General features: G+C 36.2%; 1 protein-coding gene across 1 annotated transcript; it reads right to left on the reverse strand.

Moving 5' to 3' along the window:
• Positions 1-1,306: 1,306 nt before the first annotated feature.
• Positions 1,307-8,088, reverse strand: LOC107817164 (uncharacterized). The gene is made up of 4 exons (XM_016642940.1): positions 7,761-8,088; positions 7,466-7,641; positions 4,207-4,408; positions 1,307-1,836 (listed from the first exon to the last, which is right to left on the reverse strand). Exons 1-4 carry the CDS (start codon positions 7,837-7,839, stop codon positions 1,604-1,606), a joined length of 690 nt encoding a protein of 229 aa, XP_016498426.1. The 5' UTR covers positions 7,840-8,088; the 3' UTR covers positions 1,307-1,603.
• Between the last annotated feature and the right edge of the window lie 11,759 nt (positions 8,089-19,847).

Raw genomic sequence — 19,847 nt, forward strand, 5'->3', positions numbered from 1 at the left:
TGAAAATTGAGATCCTTCATATTTAACTAGAGGAGGGTTCGAGTTCTAAGAACAAAAAAGTCTTGGTACAAAGCATTTCATCCCCTTAGAGGTCACAGTCACCGGTAATGGACGAGGTAGAGCTGCATTCTCGACTGCAGTCTTGGCGTTTCTTTCTATATTGTATTGTTGTCTTTATTTCAGAAAATATTGCTATTTAGCTTTCAGACTGTATTTCCGGTTTAGAGCTCATGACTTTACACTTACTAGTTCTAGAGGATTTATCATGTATTGGCGTATTTTGCTATATTAAGGTTTAGACTTATGTTAATTATGTTTTTTCTGCTATTATGGTTCATTATTGTTAAGTCCGGCTTGCTTAGCATGTTCGTTAATTAGGCGTCATCACAATTGGTTGGGTTTTTGGGTCATGACAAGTAGGTATCAAAGCTCAAATAATTATACAGACAATACCCTACACAAATCCGCACCAATATAGTGAGAGTGCGTTAAAGCGAGTTAATGAGCTAATACGAATGACTTACTTTTCATATGTACGTGGAGGGAACCTGACGTTAAGCACTAAGGCCAATAGGTTTGGATGTATTGAATGTCAAAAAATATAAAAGATGACGTTAAGGTTTGGACTTTGCTACTTATTGCGTGTTACTAATATAGAAGCTACTGCTACTTCTTGTGTGTATTGGTTGCAAATGGCTCTAATTTTTCTAATTTTTATTGAATTTCACTTTCCAAGTGGATAATGTGGTGACCAAAAAATTCCTAATCTCTACTGCACACGCCTTCACTTCTTTACGAAATCAACTTTCTATTTGCCATTATTTTCACTTGATAGGAATGGATTCTTATAATAATTTTTCAGTTTTTTAAGCAATACCTAAATCCTTTTCTTATTATTTTGGATTTTGATTACTTTAGGTATGGGTGTTCATCTACTCTGAACCTAAGCATCCCTATAGGCTATAACTCTACAGTCTGTAGTCAAAAGATGAGACATCACCCATTCAGTTGAAACTTGGTTTATCTATTTACTTATTTTGGGTATTAAGATTACGTGGCTCTATAAGTACGTATGTGCAGTCCTACTAGCCAGAATGCATATTGATATTACTTGATCTCTTGTAATCTCCCTTTTCTATTTTGCTTATTTCTTTTTCTCAAAACTTTTTGAATTTAAGAAAATGTATAACTTTTTATTTGGTGATTTTCATCACATTTATAAGGGATAAATAGGACAATTAAATTGAATGGATCTACTATAATATTTACAGCAGCAAATCCACAATACTTACACTTTACCTGCCAATTAAGACCAAGCCAAAGTCCACAGGCAATTACACTATTTCATTTCACTTTAAACGACCCTTGGCTGTCCAACATCTTGAAGCAAAATATCTTTCTTTTTCAGGATCAAGGACCAGTTCAACATTTCTCTTGCAGTACGATGACTTTACACAATCTCTCTCTCTCTCTCTTCCTCTCACACTGTTAAGTTACACTATACAACTGTCTCGATAGTTCCTTCCAAGAAAAATTTGAAAACAAAAAACATGTGCAAGTGTTTCACGTATACCATGAGAAGAGGATGCACTTCTTTTTCTCCCTAAATGACATGACTAAGTGGTCCAATGCCCAAATCATCCTCTATGTCATCGCCATCCTCAAACAGCTTCAAGAATCGAGCTTGATCTTGTTGCTTTTTTCTCTTTTGCCAATATTTGTAGGCAGTCACTGCTCCAAGAACTACAAAAGTTGACACTACCACACAGATAAGCAGCACTAGAACCCAGTGCATTCCCTTTCCCTTCGTTTGCGAGCCAGCTGAGTGATTTGAAGCTACAGAGGAACCATGCAATGACACACCATAAGTAACCAAATATAGAGAACAAATTATAGAGCATCCTAACAAAGGGGCAAGCATCCATGTGGGAAGAATAGACCAGATACTATAAATACAAGAATTTTGTTGCACAAATAAGAATGATATCATAACTTGTGAATTTAATGCTGCGTTAAATTGGATAATCTCACCAACAATGTCACAATAGGTCATATAATAAACTTAGTTTTAAAGATTAACCAAGGATTCAGTGCAAAAGGGATATCAGGGGGGGACATAATGAAATGTCATTCAGAACAAAGATCGCCGGAAATCCAACTCGTCATCATAATAGTCTGCAAGGGAAGTCAAACTTTCCTTTTATTCAGGTTCTTTTAAGAAGCAAATAATTCAATTATAGAACTAGGAAAAATGCCAAACATTTTCATTAACGTCTGTGTCGATGCCCCTTAGTTAAGGTAGGGTGGTACTCACGTTTTTTAATTGCAGCGCCAATTAGAGGAGCCCAAATCCTACATCACACTGAAACTCAAAGATTTACCCACCAAAGCCTTTTTTTCTTATTATTTGCTTTCTTTCCGAGAAGCACTACAGATCTTCCGAAAGTTTGGGGTACTATTTTTTCTTGGGGGGTTGGTGGTTGTTAATCGACAATTCCACTGTGAGTTATGGCTAGGGGTGTCAATGGTTCGGTTCGGCCGGTTATTTTATAAAATTTGTACCATACCAATTCTTCGGTTATTCTATTATGCATAACCAAAATTAGACTTTTCGAAACCGTCCCAATCATGTCGGTTTCACTTCGATATCGGTACAGTTCGGTTAATTTTCGGTATTTTTTTAAATGCCATGTAAAATTCACCAGTAAAAGTAGAATGCAATAACATGCGTTCTTTTATAGGACTTAGCAAAACTCTCTAGATATTTTTATTGTTTAAAAGGTGATAAATTAAAAAACATGAGAGATGACTAGAGTATAGATACATCAACTATTCGACAGCAACGTAAAAGAAACCAAGTAAAAGCAAAGAAAATATAAATCACACGAGTGGAAAGATATTAACCAAGCTGGGACTCAAGAATAAAGTCTATATTAAATATTAAAAAAGATAAATCTAAATTGTATGGAGGGAAACATATTCAATACATTATAGTTTGCTACTCATAATCGCTGGAATACTTTATATCTTGCTAATAAAGATACTTGAAATAACTTAGTTTAAGTATAAGTAGGATAATAGGTTTTAGGAACTAGTATTTTGAGTTTAATTACTTGTTAACTTGTATCAGTTTTTATAATTCCAAGGCCCAATGAAAAATTTAATGCTTTATTAGTTTTAAGTTTACTATATAAATATATTTTTCACTTGTAAAATTTATTCGGTATGGTTCGGTATTTTTTCGGTTTATTTTTATAAAATAAAAAACATATCCTAATTATAGGTACGGTTATAGATTTATATAAAAACCTACGGTTTCTTTAAAAGAAACCTAAAAATCGATTCGGTGCGGTACAGTTCGGTCGGTTTAGTCGGTTTTCAAATATCTATTGACACCTCTAGTTGAACAAATGACCCTAAAAAAGTTACTTAATTCAATCAATAGCTTCAGTACATTCATCGGAAGGAGATCTCACAAGGCAAAAGGAAGGAGTTTGAACTAGAGATGCGTCTTTCCACACATCCTACGTTGCATCTAGGGGTGACAAACTGGCGGGTCGGGTCGGATATGGGCGGGTCAAAACGTGTAATGCAAACCGGATAAATTATTCGCCCCGACCCATATTTAATACGAATAAAAAACGGGTTAACCGGTGGATAATATGGATATCCATATTATCCACGACTTCCGAAATATGATCACTTTTGGGAGAATTTCTACTCTCCCAAACTTGAGGAACCTCCAATTTGAGGCTTTATATAAATGAAAAGTTGAACCCATTGGTTATCCATTTTCTAAGTGGATAATATGGTTCTTATCCATATTTGACCCGTTTTTAAAAAGTTCATTATCTAACCCACTTTTTAATGGATAATATAGGTGGATAACTGTTTTCTTTTAACTATTTTGCCACAACTAGTTGCATCCTTGCAATAAATCAAAGCCTTGGGGGCAGAGATTGGGGTACATTTTATTAGATGCTTATGTTGATCAGCAAGGAGAGATCTTAGAGAACATAAATGAATTTCCGTAGATACTTGATATTGGAACTATATGTTAGAGCATTTATGAGGGGGTTTTTTTCTTAGAGCATGTATGAGTTTATGTGCAGTAAAATGTCAAATAGCCTCAAGTCAATTGTTGTTACACGAAATGCACCGCATTAACCGAGGAGAAGAGGAGACAGCAGAAGATAGAATACTCACCACCTTCAAGAGGGACACAGTCTGGACACAAGAATGTGGCATTGAACTCTTTCTCCTTGAAATGAATATACTTCCCATCAGTTCTAGTAAAATCAGAGGCACAGAACTCCCACTCATCAAATACATCATCAGGCTTTATAAATGAGTCTTTCTCATATATCCCGCATCGTTTGCACTTTTTTTCTTCGAGTTCTGTCAGAGGCTAAAAACATAAAAATGCAACATCATCAGCTTCCGAAAGAAGATGTCTTATGCCAAGCACATAAGATCAGCAAACTTGTAAACTTCTAAAAGAACAGACATAGACAAGCTTGCAAGCTGCTTCAGAAACCTTCCAAGTTACGACAGTAATAGTCTAAAATGGAAGACAATTTTAAATTCTTCCATTGATGCACAAAAGCAAACAAAACACCATCGTTAGTTAAGGATAGGAGTCTCTTCTGCCGGACAGCCACACATATGAGGTAGGCTTGTAACTTACTGAGGAGTGTCCGACTTTACTATGAGTACTCCTATGTATCATGGAGTAAGACTTGGAAGGAAATTATGAAAAGAAAGATGGTATACACTGCTCTGCATCCTGGTTGCAAGTTCTCTTTCTTGTCAAAACAAGCTTTAGATGGTCAACTGTTTAGTTTCCTTTCCTTTTACTTTTTTTATTACAATTATTATTCTTTTTGGGGTGGGGTGGGGGAGAGGGGAGGGAAGACGGTTCCACTTTGTAATGTTCTCTTCCGTATTCATCCACGCACTAGCAATGTCATATCATTCCAAGAAATCTTTTGGTAGATATATGTACACAATTGAAAGTTTATCCATTTATTATTATGGTAGAGTAGGTAATGGTTATTGCCTTCATGCACAGCTATGCGCCTATGCCTAGGTTAAAACCAAGAAATTCCACCTCCAGAAACCCCTCTTTACCATCTCCCAACTTCACCTACCAATACCATTGCCACCGCCCACCAGTGCAGCTCCCAGGCAACTCATCTCCCAACAACTGTCCCCTGTCAATTAGCACTTATCTTTCCAGGCCTGCAAATGCCCTCGATATGCTTCCCATCATGCAATGCCAACATCTCATCCCCTGCTCTCTCTTATTTCCCTTCCACCATTAACTTTAGCTTAAGATTCTTGGAAATACTTCCATAATGTGACAACGGAAAACTTTTAAGCCTAATCCCAACTTCTACTCCTTGAAGGAGAAAAACAAAGGTAAAGAGAACCAAACAAGTGAACTCCCCATAACCACATCAGCCCAACTAAACCAATGTTATCAAGCACTTTGTAAGAAGAAATGACTACAATCAACTGAGAGGTGGAATACTAAGACATCTCAGCTGAAGAAGAATGACTTTCTGTAGAGACGAGGTCTACAAGCTGCTTTACGACAGACCTTTTCCTCCTCAATGAGGGGTAAGAGACTAATAATCCTTCCAGATTAGCTGATACAGAGTCTTGAAGAAAATATCTCTGGAGGTAACCTCAACTAAAAGGGGCACTTACTACTAAAATAATTTAACCTTCTAGGTAGACATTGATGAACTTTTTTTTCTGAAACTGTACATCTAAATAGAACTTGACTTGCTCAGTTCTGATTGACAGAGTTGACCTGAAGGAAGAAAAAAGAGGATTTTGCTAGAGCACATTTTATAGATAGTTAGAAAATTTCTTGTTTTAGCTTTTCCTGTTCTCAAAATGAATTTAAGCAGGAGCAAATTGTAGTAATTGGCAAATGGCATTGTTACATAAAGGCGCAATTACAGAGTCTTGAAGAAAATATCTCTGGAGGTAACCTCAACTAAAAGGGGCAATTACTACTAAAATAATTTAACCTTCTAGGTAGACATTGATGAACTTTTTTTCCTGAAACTGTACATCTAAATAGAACTTGACTTGCTCAGTTCTGATTGACAGAGTTGACCTGAAGGAAGAAAAAAGAGGATTTTGCTAGAGCACATTTTATAGATAGTTAGAAAATTTCTTGTTTTAGCTTTTCCTGTTCTCAAAATGAATTTAAGCAGGAGCAAATTGTAGTAATTGGCAAATGGCATTGTTACATAAAGGAAATAAGTTTGAAAAGATACATCTGATTATATTCCACTTCTCTTTGAAATTATACAAAAACTAACTACAAGAGAATAAGATAGATGGAAATATGATAAACCAACAATTTCGCAAGAGTACTTAAGAAATCATTTACTTTAAGGGTAGTTCATGCAGTGGAAGGGCTTGGTAGGGAGCTGTAGGAGATTGAAAGCGCGTCGTCCCTCGATTCAGGGATCAGTAGCACCTTCCTTGGTCGATAGAGGGTATGAAAGGAGCTTACAGGAGTTCGTGCATTGGATTCCGTGCACGAACTCAGTAGAATAACAAAGTTGGCTTTATTATTCTCTAATGTGTTTTATAATTCTATTTTGGTATAATAGCAAAGTCAGCTTAACTCCCAGTGTGCAAAGCATAGCCGATCTCAAGTCCAAACAAAAGAGAAGGTTGTTATAGGTTAACGATCAACAGAAGTGGATCTACAGTGTAACAGTTTAATTGAACTCATTGGTTTCGTCTTAGACCCTATATATATGCGTTAAAAACACACTATGATAAAGAAATGAACCTTGGGCTTAACTCAACCCCAAAACCTAGTTCACGAGGTCAAGATTGCCCAAGCCATATAAGGAAACCAAGCCCCCTATCCCTATCCAATGTAAGAGAATAACACCCCCGCACACCCAGGCCTACCAACTGGGGCATGGACAATATATTATGGGGGCCCACATCGATGAATCAAAGAATTGGATCAGTCCGGCTCTGATAACATGATAAAGAAATGAACATTGGGCCTCAACCCTAGAAGCTAGCCCATGTGGTGAGGATTACCTAAGCCATACAAGGAGACCAAGTCCTCTATCCCTATCCAATGTGGGAGACTCAACACACTAGATATGTACAAATGATATGTTCTGGACCCAGAAATTCAAATGAATTGTGGGTTCAGAAAATCCCAAATATGCCGTTCAAATCATGGATCCGCCTCTAACGGTCAGCTTAAAAATTGCCAAAATTCGAGATTGAGGTGTAGTTAGTTGATTGACTAAACATGAAAAAAGTCAATAGTTTCACAGATGGCTTCCCGTTAATGAAGTAAAAATTTAATATTTTTCCAAACAAAGCAAAATTTACAAGGCAACTGCATAACTTTTTCAACTGAGAAATGCTGTAACTAATTTCAGATACCGACAAAGTTACAGTAGTTATATACCTGCCAAGACTCTTCGCCCTTAAAGGTATACAGCTCATGTTTCTTCTTCACATCAGGCAAATTTGTTCTATTTTCACCTTTACACTCAAAATAAACTTCCGGTGTCGATCCTAACAATTCATGAGTGTTATATATTTCGATCGAATCTAGAGTAACAATCGCAGCTGCAATCAATCCTGAAGCAAAACAAAAACATAAGGTTTCTTCATTTAGCCATCAATTAGTTCAGTATAATCATAAAATCGATTCATTTATTCAGAAATCAGCTACTTTCCGAGTTTTTCGTGAAAATTACCTGGAAGCGAGCTGAGAAGAATGGAACTATAGAAGAGCAAAAGGAGAGGAGGAACCCTAGGCTTTAAGCGACGACGCATCGCTGTAAATATTTTGATTTTGCTTGCTTTTTGTGCAAGGAATTTGCGTAATATGCGGGTCTCGTTGATCGAAGACGGCGATGGAGAAACGCGGGGATGTTGGAGGCTTCTGGAAAGTTCTTCGCTTGCGGAATGCAAATAGGCTAGCAGTTGGCGCTATTTGTTTCCTGAGCGGAGCGGAGCTTCTGTTTGAAGACCTGGTAAGAGCTAATTTGGCGAGCTTAATCAATCTAATGCTTATCTTAGTCCTAACTCCTAATGTTGCTTATGGAGCAATATTTATCTTTATCTAAGTATTTGTGTCACCATCCGAAATTTTCACAATAGTTATGTCGTCTAACATTTCAGTGCTAGTCAAGCCAACATTAGATATAATTATTAACCACTTTTAACAATTCAAATTAAATAAAAACTAATAAGTTAAATAAACTGAAATACAGTAAATAAACTAATAAATGGCGATATTCAAATACAATCCCAAAACTGGTGTTACGGATACACGAGCGCCTAAAGTACTACAAATAATAATTTAAATAAAGACATAACTGTCTGAATCGAAATAAACAACTAAGGTGATGTTGAAGGGGACTTCAGGGCTGCTAACTCTGTGCAGTTGTACCTCAAGTCTCCGTCAAGAACTCGATCCAAGCAAATCTACTGAATGTCGCTAGGACCCATTCCGAAATTTGCACAAAAAATGGGGACTGTAGTATGAGTACAAACGACCACATGTACTTTGTAAGTGCCGAGCTTAACCTCGACGAAGTAGTGACGAGGCCAAAGCAGGCCACTTACAATAACTTGTACGCAGTAATAATAATAATAACACGGAATGAAGACAGGAATAAAAGTAAAGCAGTTAATTTATGAAAATGAAGTCAACCTTACAACCAAAGAACCTAGAATAACAGACCTCGTAACTTCATATAAAAATGCTGAAAACTAAACAATAACAATAACGAGTACAACACAAAAAATCCGTTGCGGCGCGCAACCCGATCCCACCGTACACACACAATCCTCCCTTATTTCACCATAGTATCATTTAGCAATATCTGAAATCACGTATACAATCTATAGCGGCACTCAATTCGATCCCATCATATCATCATAATCAATGTCATAATCCTCCCTTATTATACCATATTATCATTTATCAATATCAAGTATTACATACACAACAGTTGCGGTGCGCAACCCGATCCCACCATATCATTAGAATAAATGTCGTAATCCTCCATTATCCCACCACATCACAACCATTGCAGTGCGAAACCCGATCCATAAATAATTTCAATAAACGTAATCAATCCAATAGCTCAATTTACAAAAATCTCTACAATCAAAGGATATGAAAGCAAAGCGATAAAGGAACCACGTACTAATCAAAGGATTGCTACAAATAATACAAAAGCAACAAGACAATTCAAGACGTGACAATTAAGGTGTGCAAGTAAGACAATTAAGGCAAGTAGAAATTAATCACAGAATTATGGAAGGGACAAACAATTCAATACAAGAATAATTAATGACAAGTAACAAATTACAGCATAAAAAGCAATTAAAGCATATAACAGTTAAGACATGAGATGAGATAATTCGTGAAATACGAGAAGGCATTGAAATAATTATTTTGACGGCGTATATACACTCATTACCTTGCATATATGCCGTTATACACGTAATTCACATAACATATAGCTTAAGGGTTCCTAATTCCCTCAAATCAAGGTTAGACCCAATACTTACCTCGCTCCGCAATAAAATCAAAGCCCAACTGGGGCCTTTTCTCTAAAATTCGCTTCCAAACCAATCGAATCTAACCAAAATCGACTTAATATCATCAAACAATTCTAGGGTAATCAATTACAATAGATAAAGCAAAGATCTTTACACTTTTCTCAAAAAGTCAACAAAAGTCAACAAAAGTCAACCTGGGGCCGTCCGATAAAAACCCGGGTCTAATGGTAGATTACGACTACCCTTGACCCCACGAGTTTATATATGTGATTAGTTTCAACAATCGAGTCCAAATCGACTCTTGAAACTTAATTTCTAATTTTTCAAAAACTTGACAAGATTTCACAAATTTTTACTTTGATTCACATGATTTTGATGTTAAAATCTAAGATAAATTGATGGAGTATGATTAGAGATGGATTAAAATTAGTCACCCAAAGTTTGTAGATGATATTCCCTCTTCAAAATTGCCTCATACCGAGCCTAGGGTTCCAAAATATAAAAATGAGGTTAAAAATCACGTCCCCCGGCTTTTGTCTAGTCGCAGGTGTCGTAATTGCGGCCTGGGTTTGCAAGAGCGAAGATCCTCACACCTTTTCTACAGTCACAAATACGACATATTGTTCGCAATTGTGAACCAGTGACACATCACAAAAGCGATCAGGATGATCGCAAATGCGAACCAAGCTTACCCAGTCCTCCATCGCAAATGCGAACACTGAGTTCGCAAATGCGAGCCCAACAAACCCGAGATAAACTTCACAATTACAGCTCATTTCTCACAATTACGAGACCTGAAGCTTCTTCACAAAAACCAACAGATTCTAACTCTATCAAACACTCAGTTACGTGTCCGAAACTCGTCCGAGCCCCTCTGGTGTTACAACCCATATTCGTGTACGTTAGATCATGTTGTAAGTTAGTTGACGTAAATCCGAGAAGAGATTATCTTTAAGATAATAAGAATTTAATCATATTGTTCTTAAATGATACAAGGGTATATAAGAGCAGCTAACAATTATTAGAAGTTAGAAGCAAAACGAATCAAGGATGTTGTAATTCATATTTTCGGGTAAAAATAGAGGTGCTTAATATACTAAGGAGGTCGTGTTTTAAGGTATTTGAATCATATAATATCTGTATCATAAGTCTTGAAGTCAAGCGAGTTGTGAAACAAAAGTCGACGAAAGTCGTCACAAGTTACGTTCATAAATTTTAATGAATTAGGTCAAATGTCAATGATATTTTCTCTCAATGTACTTGGATTTACGGGGTTATCCACCCACAAAATTGAAGATTTTTTAGTCTAATTTTCAACGCATTAAATTATTCATCTATACGACGTCGGAGTACAGATATATTCGCATTTTTGCAAGACTACGCAAGCAACTCAGTTGGAACCCACTTGAGACGGCCACCGACCTTACTTTTTTAAAAAGATGTTTGAGACTCATTTCGGGTCATTTCTCACCCAAAATTCGTCCAAAAGCTCTCCAAAACCTTCTATAACATATCTCAAGATCCCAAAAACCAAATTTAAGAGAAATCAACTCAAATCATCATCATAAGTGTTAAAGATTATAAGAGAATGCTTCTATGATATTGTGGTGTGATTGAGGACTATTGTGAGCTAAGTTGAGATGGGTTTCAAGTTTAGCTGTTGTCCAAGGTATGTATAACATCTTCTTGGTTGTTCCCAAGGATAATCTTGTGTTGGTTGTGTTACTTGAGTGAAAACTCACAAGATAGGACTTGAAAGAACATGAGATATGGTTATCTTTTTGGTTGGACTATTTTGTGGCTAAATATATGGTTTGTGGTGACTGAAAATTATGAGAAATAATTTTATAATGTTGTGGCTGCCGTAGTTAAGCTTTTCTAGGTATTAATTAAGTTGATTAAAGAATAAAACATGAAAAACAAGTGATTGACGATAAAAGCTAAGGTGTTAGGTGTGTGAGGCTGTTTTGGAAGGCATTTTGTAGATGTTTTGAACTAGGAATCATATAATACATATAAGTATGATGTTCTGAAGGTTGTAAACTAATTTATAGATTAAGATTTGGATTCAATTTTATTTTGTTATTAGTAAAAACGAGTTTGCCGCTCAATATGATTGTGAAGATAATAGGAGAAGATCATATTGGATTATATTGTTGTTGTTGCTATTGTTGGTTATAGTTGCCATTGTTAGGCTATTTGGTGATTGTTTTAACTTGTGGGAAGTCATATAAGATGGGGAGGAACTGTCTGTTTCATTGTAAGATAGGTTGTGGTTGATATATACTAGTTACGACGCTGAAACAATAACGATAGTATCATTTCTCTTATTATAGACTAAGGAGCTGTGACATTTGTCGTGCCCCCTTTTTCTCACGAAATCGGGTTTATGACATTTGGTATGGGACAACTCGTTCCTTTCAGGAACTGGGTTTTGCATTTTTGAAGAGTCGCCACCTAATGGTTTAAGGTGCATTAGGACACCAATGGGGTTCAAATCTAAGTCATTTGAATAACCAGAGATAGGGTAAGGGTTGAAGTTATCCCAAGGGGAAGGTGTTAGGCACCCCTCAGGATTCACTAGTGTGGTTCCCGGCTAGACAGTTATTGTGAATTTAGCAAATATACAAGTACGGGCTCAAATATTAGGGGATTTAAAAACATAAAAAAAGAAAGAACAATTAAAAGAAGAGTTAAAAAATGAGTTTGCAAATAAAAGGAAAGGGGATCCTAGGTTTATATTTAATATGGATCACGTCAATGCAATAACCGGTAATTACTCCTCAAAATAGGGGTTACACGTGGCATTAGATCACCGGTCATCATATCCATATCTACCCTTTCCACCTCGTTAAGGTATTAAAGTGCGGATTAGTCTCAATTACTACTGCAAGCTATTACCCGTCCCATTCCTATCAGTCCCGGAGGCACTTAGGACTACTAGTCCTAAAGGGTGGGATATTAGGCTGATTGGTTTCAAAGGATAAAAATCTAAGGCGACATACAAAAAACACATACTACATGTTGGGGAAGCATATAAACAGATAAAGGCTCAAATATACCTCCTTGAACAAAAGCACACAACTAGCATGACTTGCACATACTTTTTAGGTCTGATTAAAATACTAAAGACGAGGGGAGTTTTATTATGGAAGCAGATTTGTTTATTACATAACTCAGATAAGAAGTCTGAATCAGGCCTGCTTGCTGGTTGTAACAATTAACAAAGGCAGGCTCAATTTTACAGTCATTACTCTAAAGCTTGCCTAAGTATTTAGACGGGGTCCTATTGGCATAATATCTACTTAATTCAGAAGGTGGTGAAACATTGATAACTCAAAGCGAATTGTTTGAAAACCTATAGGCATGCTTGCTAAACCTCATTAAAATAAGGGAATCAGATTATTAAAAAAAGTTTCAGAATAGACGAATTTTAAATTAGACTAGTTTCAGTTTCTGCAAATGACAGTATCCACTATCGCTGATTTTTACTCCTATGAACATGGTATCTAGGATTACTGATTTTAGACCCTTGTAAACATAATTGCCGATTTTAAACCTTTGCGTGCATAGTATCTGAATAATGCCAAACCCTTATAGGCATATATCTAGTAGACAATGGAAACATGCGAGGTTTCACTTGGGAATTCCTATAAGCATGATTTCTATTCATTATGCTGATTTTAACAGGCGATTGGGTTATAGCCAATTGGGACCTAAAAAATATGATATCTAAACGGTGACAAACATGCAGAATTTTAGATAATTCCTATAGGCAGTTTATCTAGATGTGAAGTTGAACAAGTAGGTCCTATAGACATGGTTTCTAAATGTGATGTGAATATGCAGAATTAAAAATAGTCCTATAGGCATGTTTTATAAATGCGAATTGAACATGTAGAATAAGCAGTCTTATAGGCATGTCTTCTACCCTTAAGCATGCATAATTACCCAACCCTTTTCACTAGCCAGACCCAAATGTTCATTACAAATTATTACAATCCAGGAAAACTGAATCACATCAGAAAAGTACAAAAAAAATGTTTCAACCAGAAGAAGTCTGATTCTTGACTTCCTCTCTGAGTTTTGGAGTAAACCACCTCAAAATGTCATTGATCTAAAGCCTTTCTCAGACTTGAGTGTGTCAGAGCTCCCTAAGGGCCTCAATAGGACCCCAAGCAGTGCTCACACCCAAGTTACATAACCAGAATAGAGATGAGTGCAGTGTGAAAATGTCAGCCCTCATGTGTCCAAGTTCAGAGTGAGCTCATGGGTCCCAAGGCAATGTTCACATGAGGGGGCGGAACTTAAGTCTAAGAAGAGAGTAAAAGTGTAGAAACAGAGTTCTAAGAGCTGAGGGAATAAAGGAGAGGGAAAGGGTGATGGGAGACAACCATTAACATTTCAGGGAGTCAATAACTTCACACAAAGGGGGCAGGGGATTGGGAATCCATTGCAATGAGCTTATACACTTAGTCATGGGTTAACTTTGGGCATGTACAGTAATAGGAAGTGCTGACATGCCTGTAAATCAACCAAACACACAACATATAAGAGAAACATGGAGGTTATGATCCTAAGAGGATCAAGTTTGGATCATGCACAGCAATTTCCAATGTTGTCATGCCCCAAACCAACCAAAAGTATTAAACACATTGGGGTAGGGATTTAGAATTTACAGATCATGATACATTGATTCAGAACAGGAGAAAGGAAATTACAGCATGCTAAACAATGGTACTGGGCTAAATACAAACAGTAGGCAGACAAGAATGCAAGAAACAGTAAATAAGCATATTGTTGTTGGTGCAGAAAACTTAATTAGAACATACTAGTAAGAAATGCAAATGCAGAAAATAAGAAAGTTTCCTCACAGCCTAGCATTGGCTTTCAGCCAACTAGGTAAGGCAGCAATATAGTAGTAATAGAGAAAAGACAGATTTTGTGGAGTGTGTGTTTGAACTCAAGTGTTTATGCCTTGTGTTCGTGTTTCCTGAAAGAAAAGAAGTACATGGTATTTATAGCTTTTTGAAAACGAGTAAGAGAGGGTAATAAGCTACAAACATAGAAACAATCATGATTCAGAATCAATTATACAAGTGATTGCCTTTAATTAAGGGATCACTTTGCTTAACGGGTAGTGACAGGTTCACAAATAAGGAAAGAAATCAATTTATAAGCAGGCCGACAGTTGCTATAAAAGAAATAGTAAAACATTAAGTGGGCCATCGAGTCTAGGTACAAAGGTACACTAATTTTGGAAAGAATTCAGCAAGGCAAAATAGGAAAAGAAAATCAATTAACCCTAACAGGCGAGTGAAATCAGAATTTCACAAAGGAAAAGTTCGAAATCAGTCACAAGTTGAAGGTCAAACAAAGAAGGAAACTTAGCATATAAATAAGGTGCATAAATACTATACATGTGAGGCCAAGCCTGTTGGCAGAAGGAAATAGCATACAATAGTAGCACAAAATTCAGTGGATAGCAACATTCGAAACATGATAGCCCAGTAGGTCAAGTAGTGAAGAAAACATAGAATATCAAAGCATGTGAAGATCTCACAGTAGCAGGTGAAGAAAACCCCTCTTGAAAATTAGGGTTTCGAGCATAATCGATTTTTAGAGATGATAGAAAACCAGAGTCAGAAGAATCACACAGATAAATAAGAGATTTTGAGATAAAGAACTTCAAAATCGAGTTATGCGCTTAAACAAACAGCCTCAGACCCAAAACCATAGGATTTTCAACAATAGAAGAGTTTTTAAAAGAGGATAAACAAACAAATCGGACAGAAACTCAGGCAAACAAACATTCATCTAATAAAAAGTCATAAGAAATTAGGGCTTTTAGCATGCAAACTCAAGTAGAAGAAAGATATAGGGAAACACAACAGAACATGTCAAAAATCAGAGAAAAGTTTTAAAATAAACTAACAAGAACCCTAATCGGAAAAGATAAGGGGTTTTGAAGGCAGAGTTTTAAAAGAAACTTCGAGAAAAACGCTTAGCAGTTCAGAGCAAACATAGATCTGAAATAGATCTAAAAGAATTCGAAAGAACATTAGAGGTTAGGGTTTCAGAAGAACCCCAAGTGATGAGAAAGGCTTTGAAAACCATCGATCTAAGCACGAGAGTCAAGAGTCTGACTCGAATAGCCATGGCTGACCGGAGAACAGTCATGAACTGAAATCGAACAGGGTCTGGACCAAGCTCTTTCAAGATCTAGCCTTGAGACCATACGAATCGAACATGTAGAAGGGAGTTGATACAGGTCTCCGATGACCTTGGAAGCCATAGATTTGGGAGGTATTAGGGTTGGGTTAGGTGGTTCATGAGGGATTGAAAAGAGAGTTGAGAGGGAAAGGGATTCAAGGGCGGCGTTTGGTGTGAAATGAGGTAGGGTAAGGGGTCGTTTGAGGTTAAAAATGGAAAGAGCTGATATTGGTCGTTGATCTAAATGATCAACGGCCATGATTGAAAGGGTTAGGTAGGGGATCTGAGTTGGGTTATTTAGATTGGGTATGGGGTCGGGTTGAGATTGAAATTGGGTTGGAAAATTGGGGGTCTGTTTTGGGTTATAACTGAAACTCAATTTGGGCTATAATTGCAATAGCCACTTTTCCCTTTTAATTTTATAAAAAATAGTAAATTCTTGGAAATAAATTGAAGGTACTAAAATAATTTGTAATACATAATTATCAATTTAAAAATATTGGACTTAATTATTTTATAAATATAAACGCAATTAAATCTAAAAGAGGCTAATATTGTAATTATATACAATTTAGCTTTAAAATACTAAATCAATTTATAAAAATATGCAAAAGTATCTTAGCTATATTTTAGTATAAATATGAGAATCCAATAAACGAATCACCAAAATGATAACTTTAGGAATTATTATTTGTTTTTTTATGAATAAAAGGGGAATAAATTGGTTTAAAAATCTTTAAAAAAATTAAGGAAAAATGATAAAACATTTGAACATACTTATACATACATATATATGCTATTTTGAAAATATTTTGCATATTAAAAATATATATGAAAAAATTGGGTATCAACAACATTTGCATAGCTTGAGGTTGGGAAGTATATACAAGGAACGGGGCTATCACTTTCCTTCTTTTGCACGACTCTAATAGTACATAGTGTAACGAACGATCTTCCAAAGATACTCCACTCTTAGAGGCTAGCAGTACTTGTCACACCTCCTTTTTACTACACCACGGAAGGGTACAAGGGAGTTTTTTCAATTTAAGTGACAATCGAAACAAGATTAATTATTTAAAATTCAGAGTCGCCATTTGTGATGGTTTGTTTTCTGGTGTCCCAAGTAACCAGTTTATTTAAAATCCCAGATCGAAGAAATTCGACTTTTCTTTTGAAGTCTGCGAACCAGAAATTCTGAATAAGGAATTCTGTTAACCCGAGGGAAGGTGTTAGGCACCCCCGGATTCTGTGGTTCTAGCACGGTCGCTTAAACTATTACAATTGGTCTATTATATGATTTTAAAACAATTTTGAACCTATGTGCATTTTTACTTTAAACCGTTTTTAATTCATTTTAGGAAGATTTCAACGTTACACAAAATACGTCTTTGGATCACGCCACATGAAATGCACCCGCGATCCGCAACATATTTTTTTAACGTTGTTAAGATTTGGATTTGGGTCACATGAAATGCACACCCGAGTTTAGGAAAGTAATATTATTAAAATAACGTGCCTAAAACAACTACGCGTTTTTAACTTTGCGAGGGCCATGGAAATTTGTTAAATGGCACGCCTTGAATTCTAAGGATTTTAAAAGAAATAATTAAATGAGGGCCACGTATTTGAGATTTTATTTGGCGCGGCGCACCTCAATTCCAATTTTTAAAAGGGAATTCAAACAACATTTGGAGGGTCATAAATCATTTATGTTATTGAATATGGCTCGCCCCAACTAGTTAATAGCCTAATTGATTAACACTAAATATAGTTAAAGGTTCAATTTAAATTAACTAAGATGGTTTATGTGAGGGAAAACCAATCCATTACACAAAAAGGCTTGAGCCAATACAAGAGGACTGATGGTCTAACGAAAGAAATGGCCCGAATCTCGTTCGAAGAACTTTCAGAATTGGGCCTCATAATTGAGCCCAAGTTCGGAGCCCTGCAGATGCTGAGCACCAGGCTCAACATCGAATCCTTGCAATGTATGAGCAAGCTTGAAGTTGCAAATAAATTCAGAGGGACAACAACGAGACTAATACATATGCAAGCAAACTTTGGAATCGTCTTTAACTTATCAATAGCCAATTACATGACATCCAATAATGATTTGATCTTGAAAGCAATTGTGAGTTCCAATTATAATAACTAATAGCAAGTAGCGAAATTTAACAGTTTCAACGTTATAACAACACGGCTAATCACATTACTTTTGTACAGAGGTTACAATATCAAATTATTTTTGGTCATTCAGCATCTAATACCACCAATAGTCTTTACCAGCAAACAAATTACTAACCCAGACTCCTAAAAGGAAACTTCAAACAAACAACTGAAATTCAGAAAAGTAATACAGAATACTGCATATGCAAATACCTATTATGAATGTCCTTGAAAGTCCCTTTATACATATACACCAATTCAAACCCATGAAATCCAAGTAGCTAAGCCATAATTTGTTCCATGTTTCAAACCAAAACTAATTCTAGAACAAAGAACTTAGCAGGTATACCCAACCATAAGATGATTACAAACATAATCATACTATATTCAACCATAGATATACTCGACCAAGCTATTTCTGAACTAAGTAATATGCATTATGCATGAAATTGAAAGAGACAGAAGTGAGAATTCAATAGCAACCATCATCCAATTTGTTCATATTTCAGATTCAAGCTTCAGACTATATTTAAGTGGTGTCCATGGAATTGACAAATACCTGAAATGAAAGGAAAGGGTATGTAAGGTCAGTAGTAACAACAACAGTAAGCAACAGTAGAAATAAACCTCCCAGAACTAACTTTAAACTAAGAATTTTTGTGCAGCAAACAAAATAAGCAACCAGAACTTCAAACCAAGTCCTTTTAAACCATCAAACTAAAACGTTTCAGCCCAGATAGATCAGAAACTATTTCAGAAATTAGAAACTGAAGAAATCACGAAAAAGAGTTCAATGAAACAGTAAAATCAGCCGTTTGTATTTTCTGTATTTTCGGCTCTTCCCCTGTTCTCTATCTCTGTAATTTCTATCTCTCTCTATCTCTCCCATGTTTTTCAGTATTCCCCGTCTGTATCTTAGAGTCTATAAATAAGTATTCAACTTAGTGCATTTACCACTATCAATTCAACTTTTTATTTCTTAATTATCCACTAGTTTAGTGCTTTTAATTAATTCAGTAATGCAATTTCTACCCTACCACTATTGAGAAGCTTCCTAATTAGGTGACCACTTTAAACTTATACTAATCAATTCTTATCAACATAATTAAACAAGAAATTAACCAAATTATCAAATTAATGTTAGTTAAATCGACTAAGTGATTAACAAGATATGACTGATAATACAATTAAGGAAACAAATAATATATTCACAATCAACAAAACCCATGGATGGAAGCTGTTTTAAACCTACGGATTGGTCGAGTTTCAATTGAAATCGACCAGAAAAAAAAAGAGATGAGGAAAGATGAACAACAGAATATTACTAATCGAGAATAACTAATAAACTTGGAAAACTTACCAGCCAGGCTCGAACTTAAAATTAATATTCTGATTCAACCCAAAATAACGCCAAACTTTTGTTCTTTGGTGGAGAACAAACCAAAGTCATTATTTTGTGTTGAAATAAGCTTGATTAAACCAAAAAAATCCGGCAATTTGACCTTTCGTGCACTGGTTAGAAGTTATGGTTCTAGAGCTTCGAATTAGATTTGATATTCGAAGAGTTCTAGGCGGATTCGAAGGAAACTAAGCGGGTATTTGGAATGAGGGGGTTTCGGGGGTTTCGGGGTGTAAATTTGGCGGTGAACGGAGCCGGCGCTGCCGGCGACAAACGGTGGAAATTAGGGCGGCGGGTCTCTAGGGTTTGGGTGAGGGAGAAGAGAGATGAGATGGGGGATTCTGAGGGGGGCGGGGTCCGTTTGGGTAATTATATACTAGGGGTGGAATTGGATCCAGGCCGTTCGATCAAATGAGATCAACGACTTGGATTATTTGATTAATTTGAACGGTGTCGTTGTAAGCACGTGATTTTTGCCCTATATGAGAAT

The sequence above is a fragment of the Nicotiana tabacum genome, chromosome 10 (assembly GCF_000715075.1).
Source record: "Nicotiana tabacum cultivar K326 chromosome 10, ASM71507v2, whole genome shotgun sequence".
Classification (NCBI taxonomy): domain Eukaryota; kingdom Viridiplantae; phylum Streptophyta; class Magnoliopsida; order Solanales; family Solanaceae; genus Nicotiana; species Nicotiana tabacum.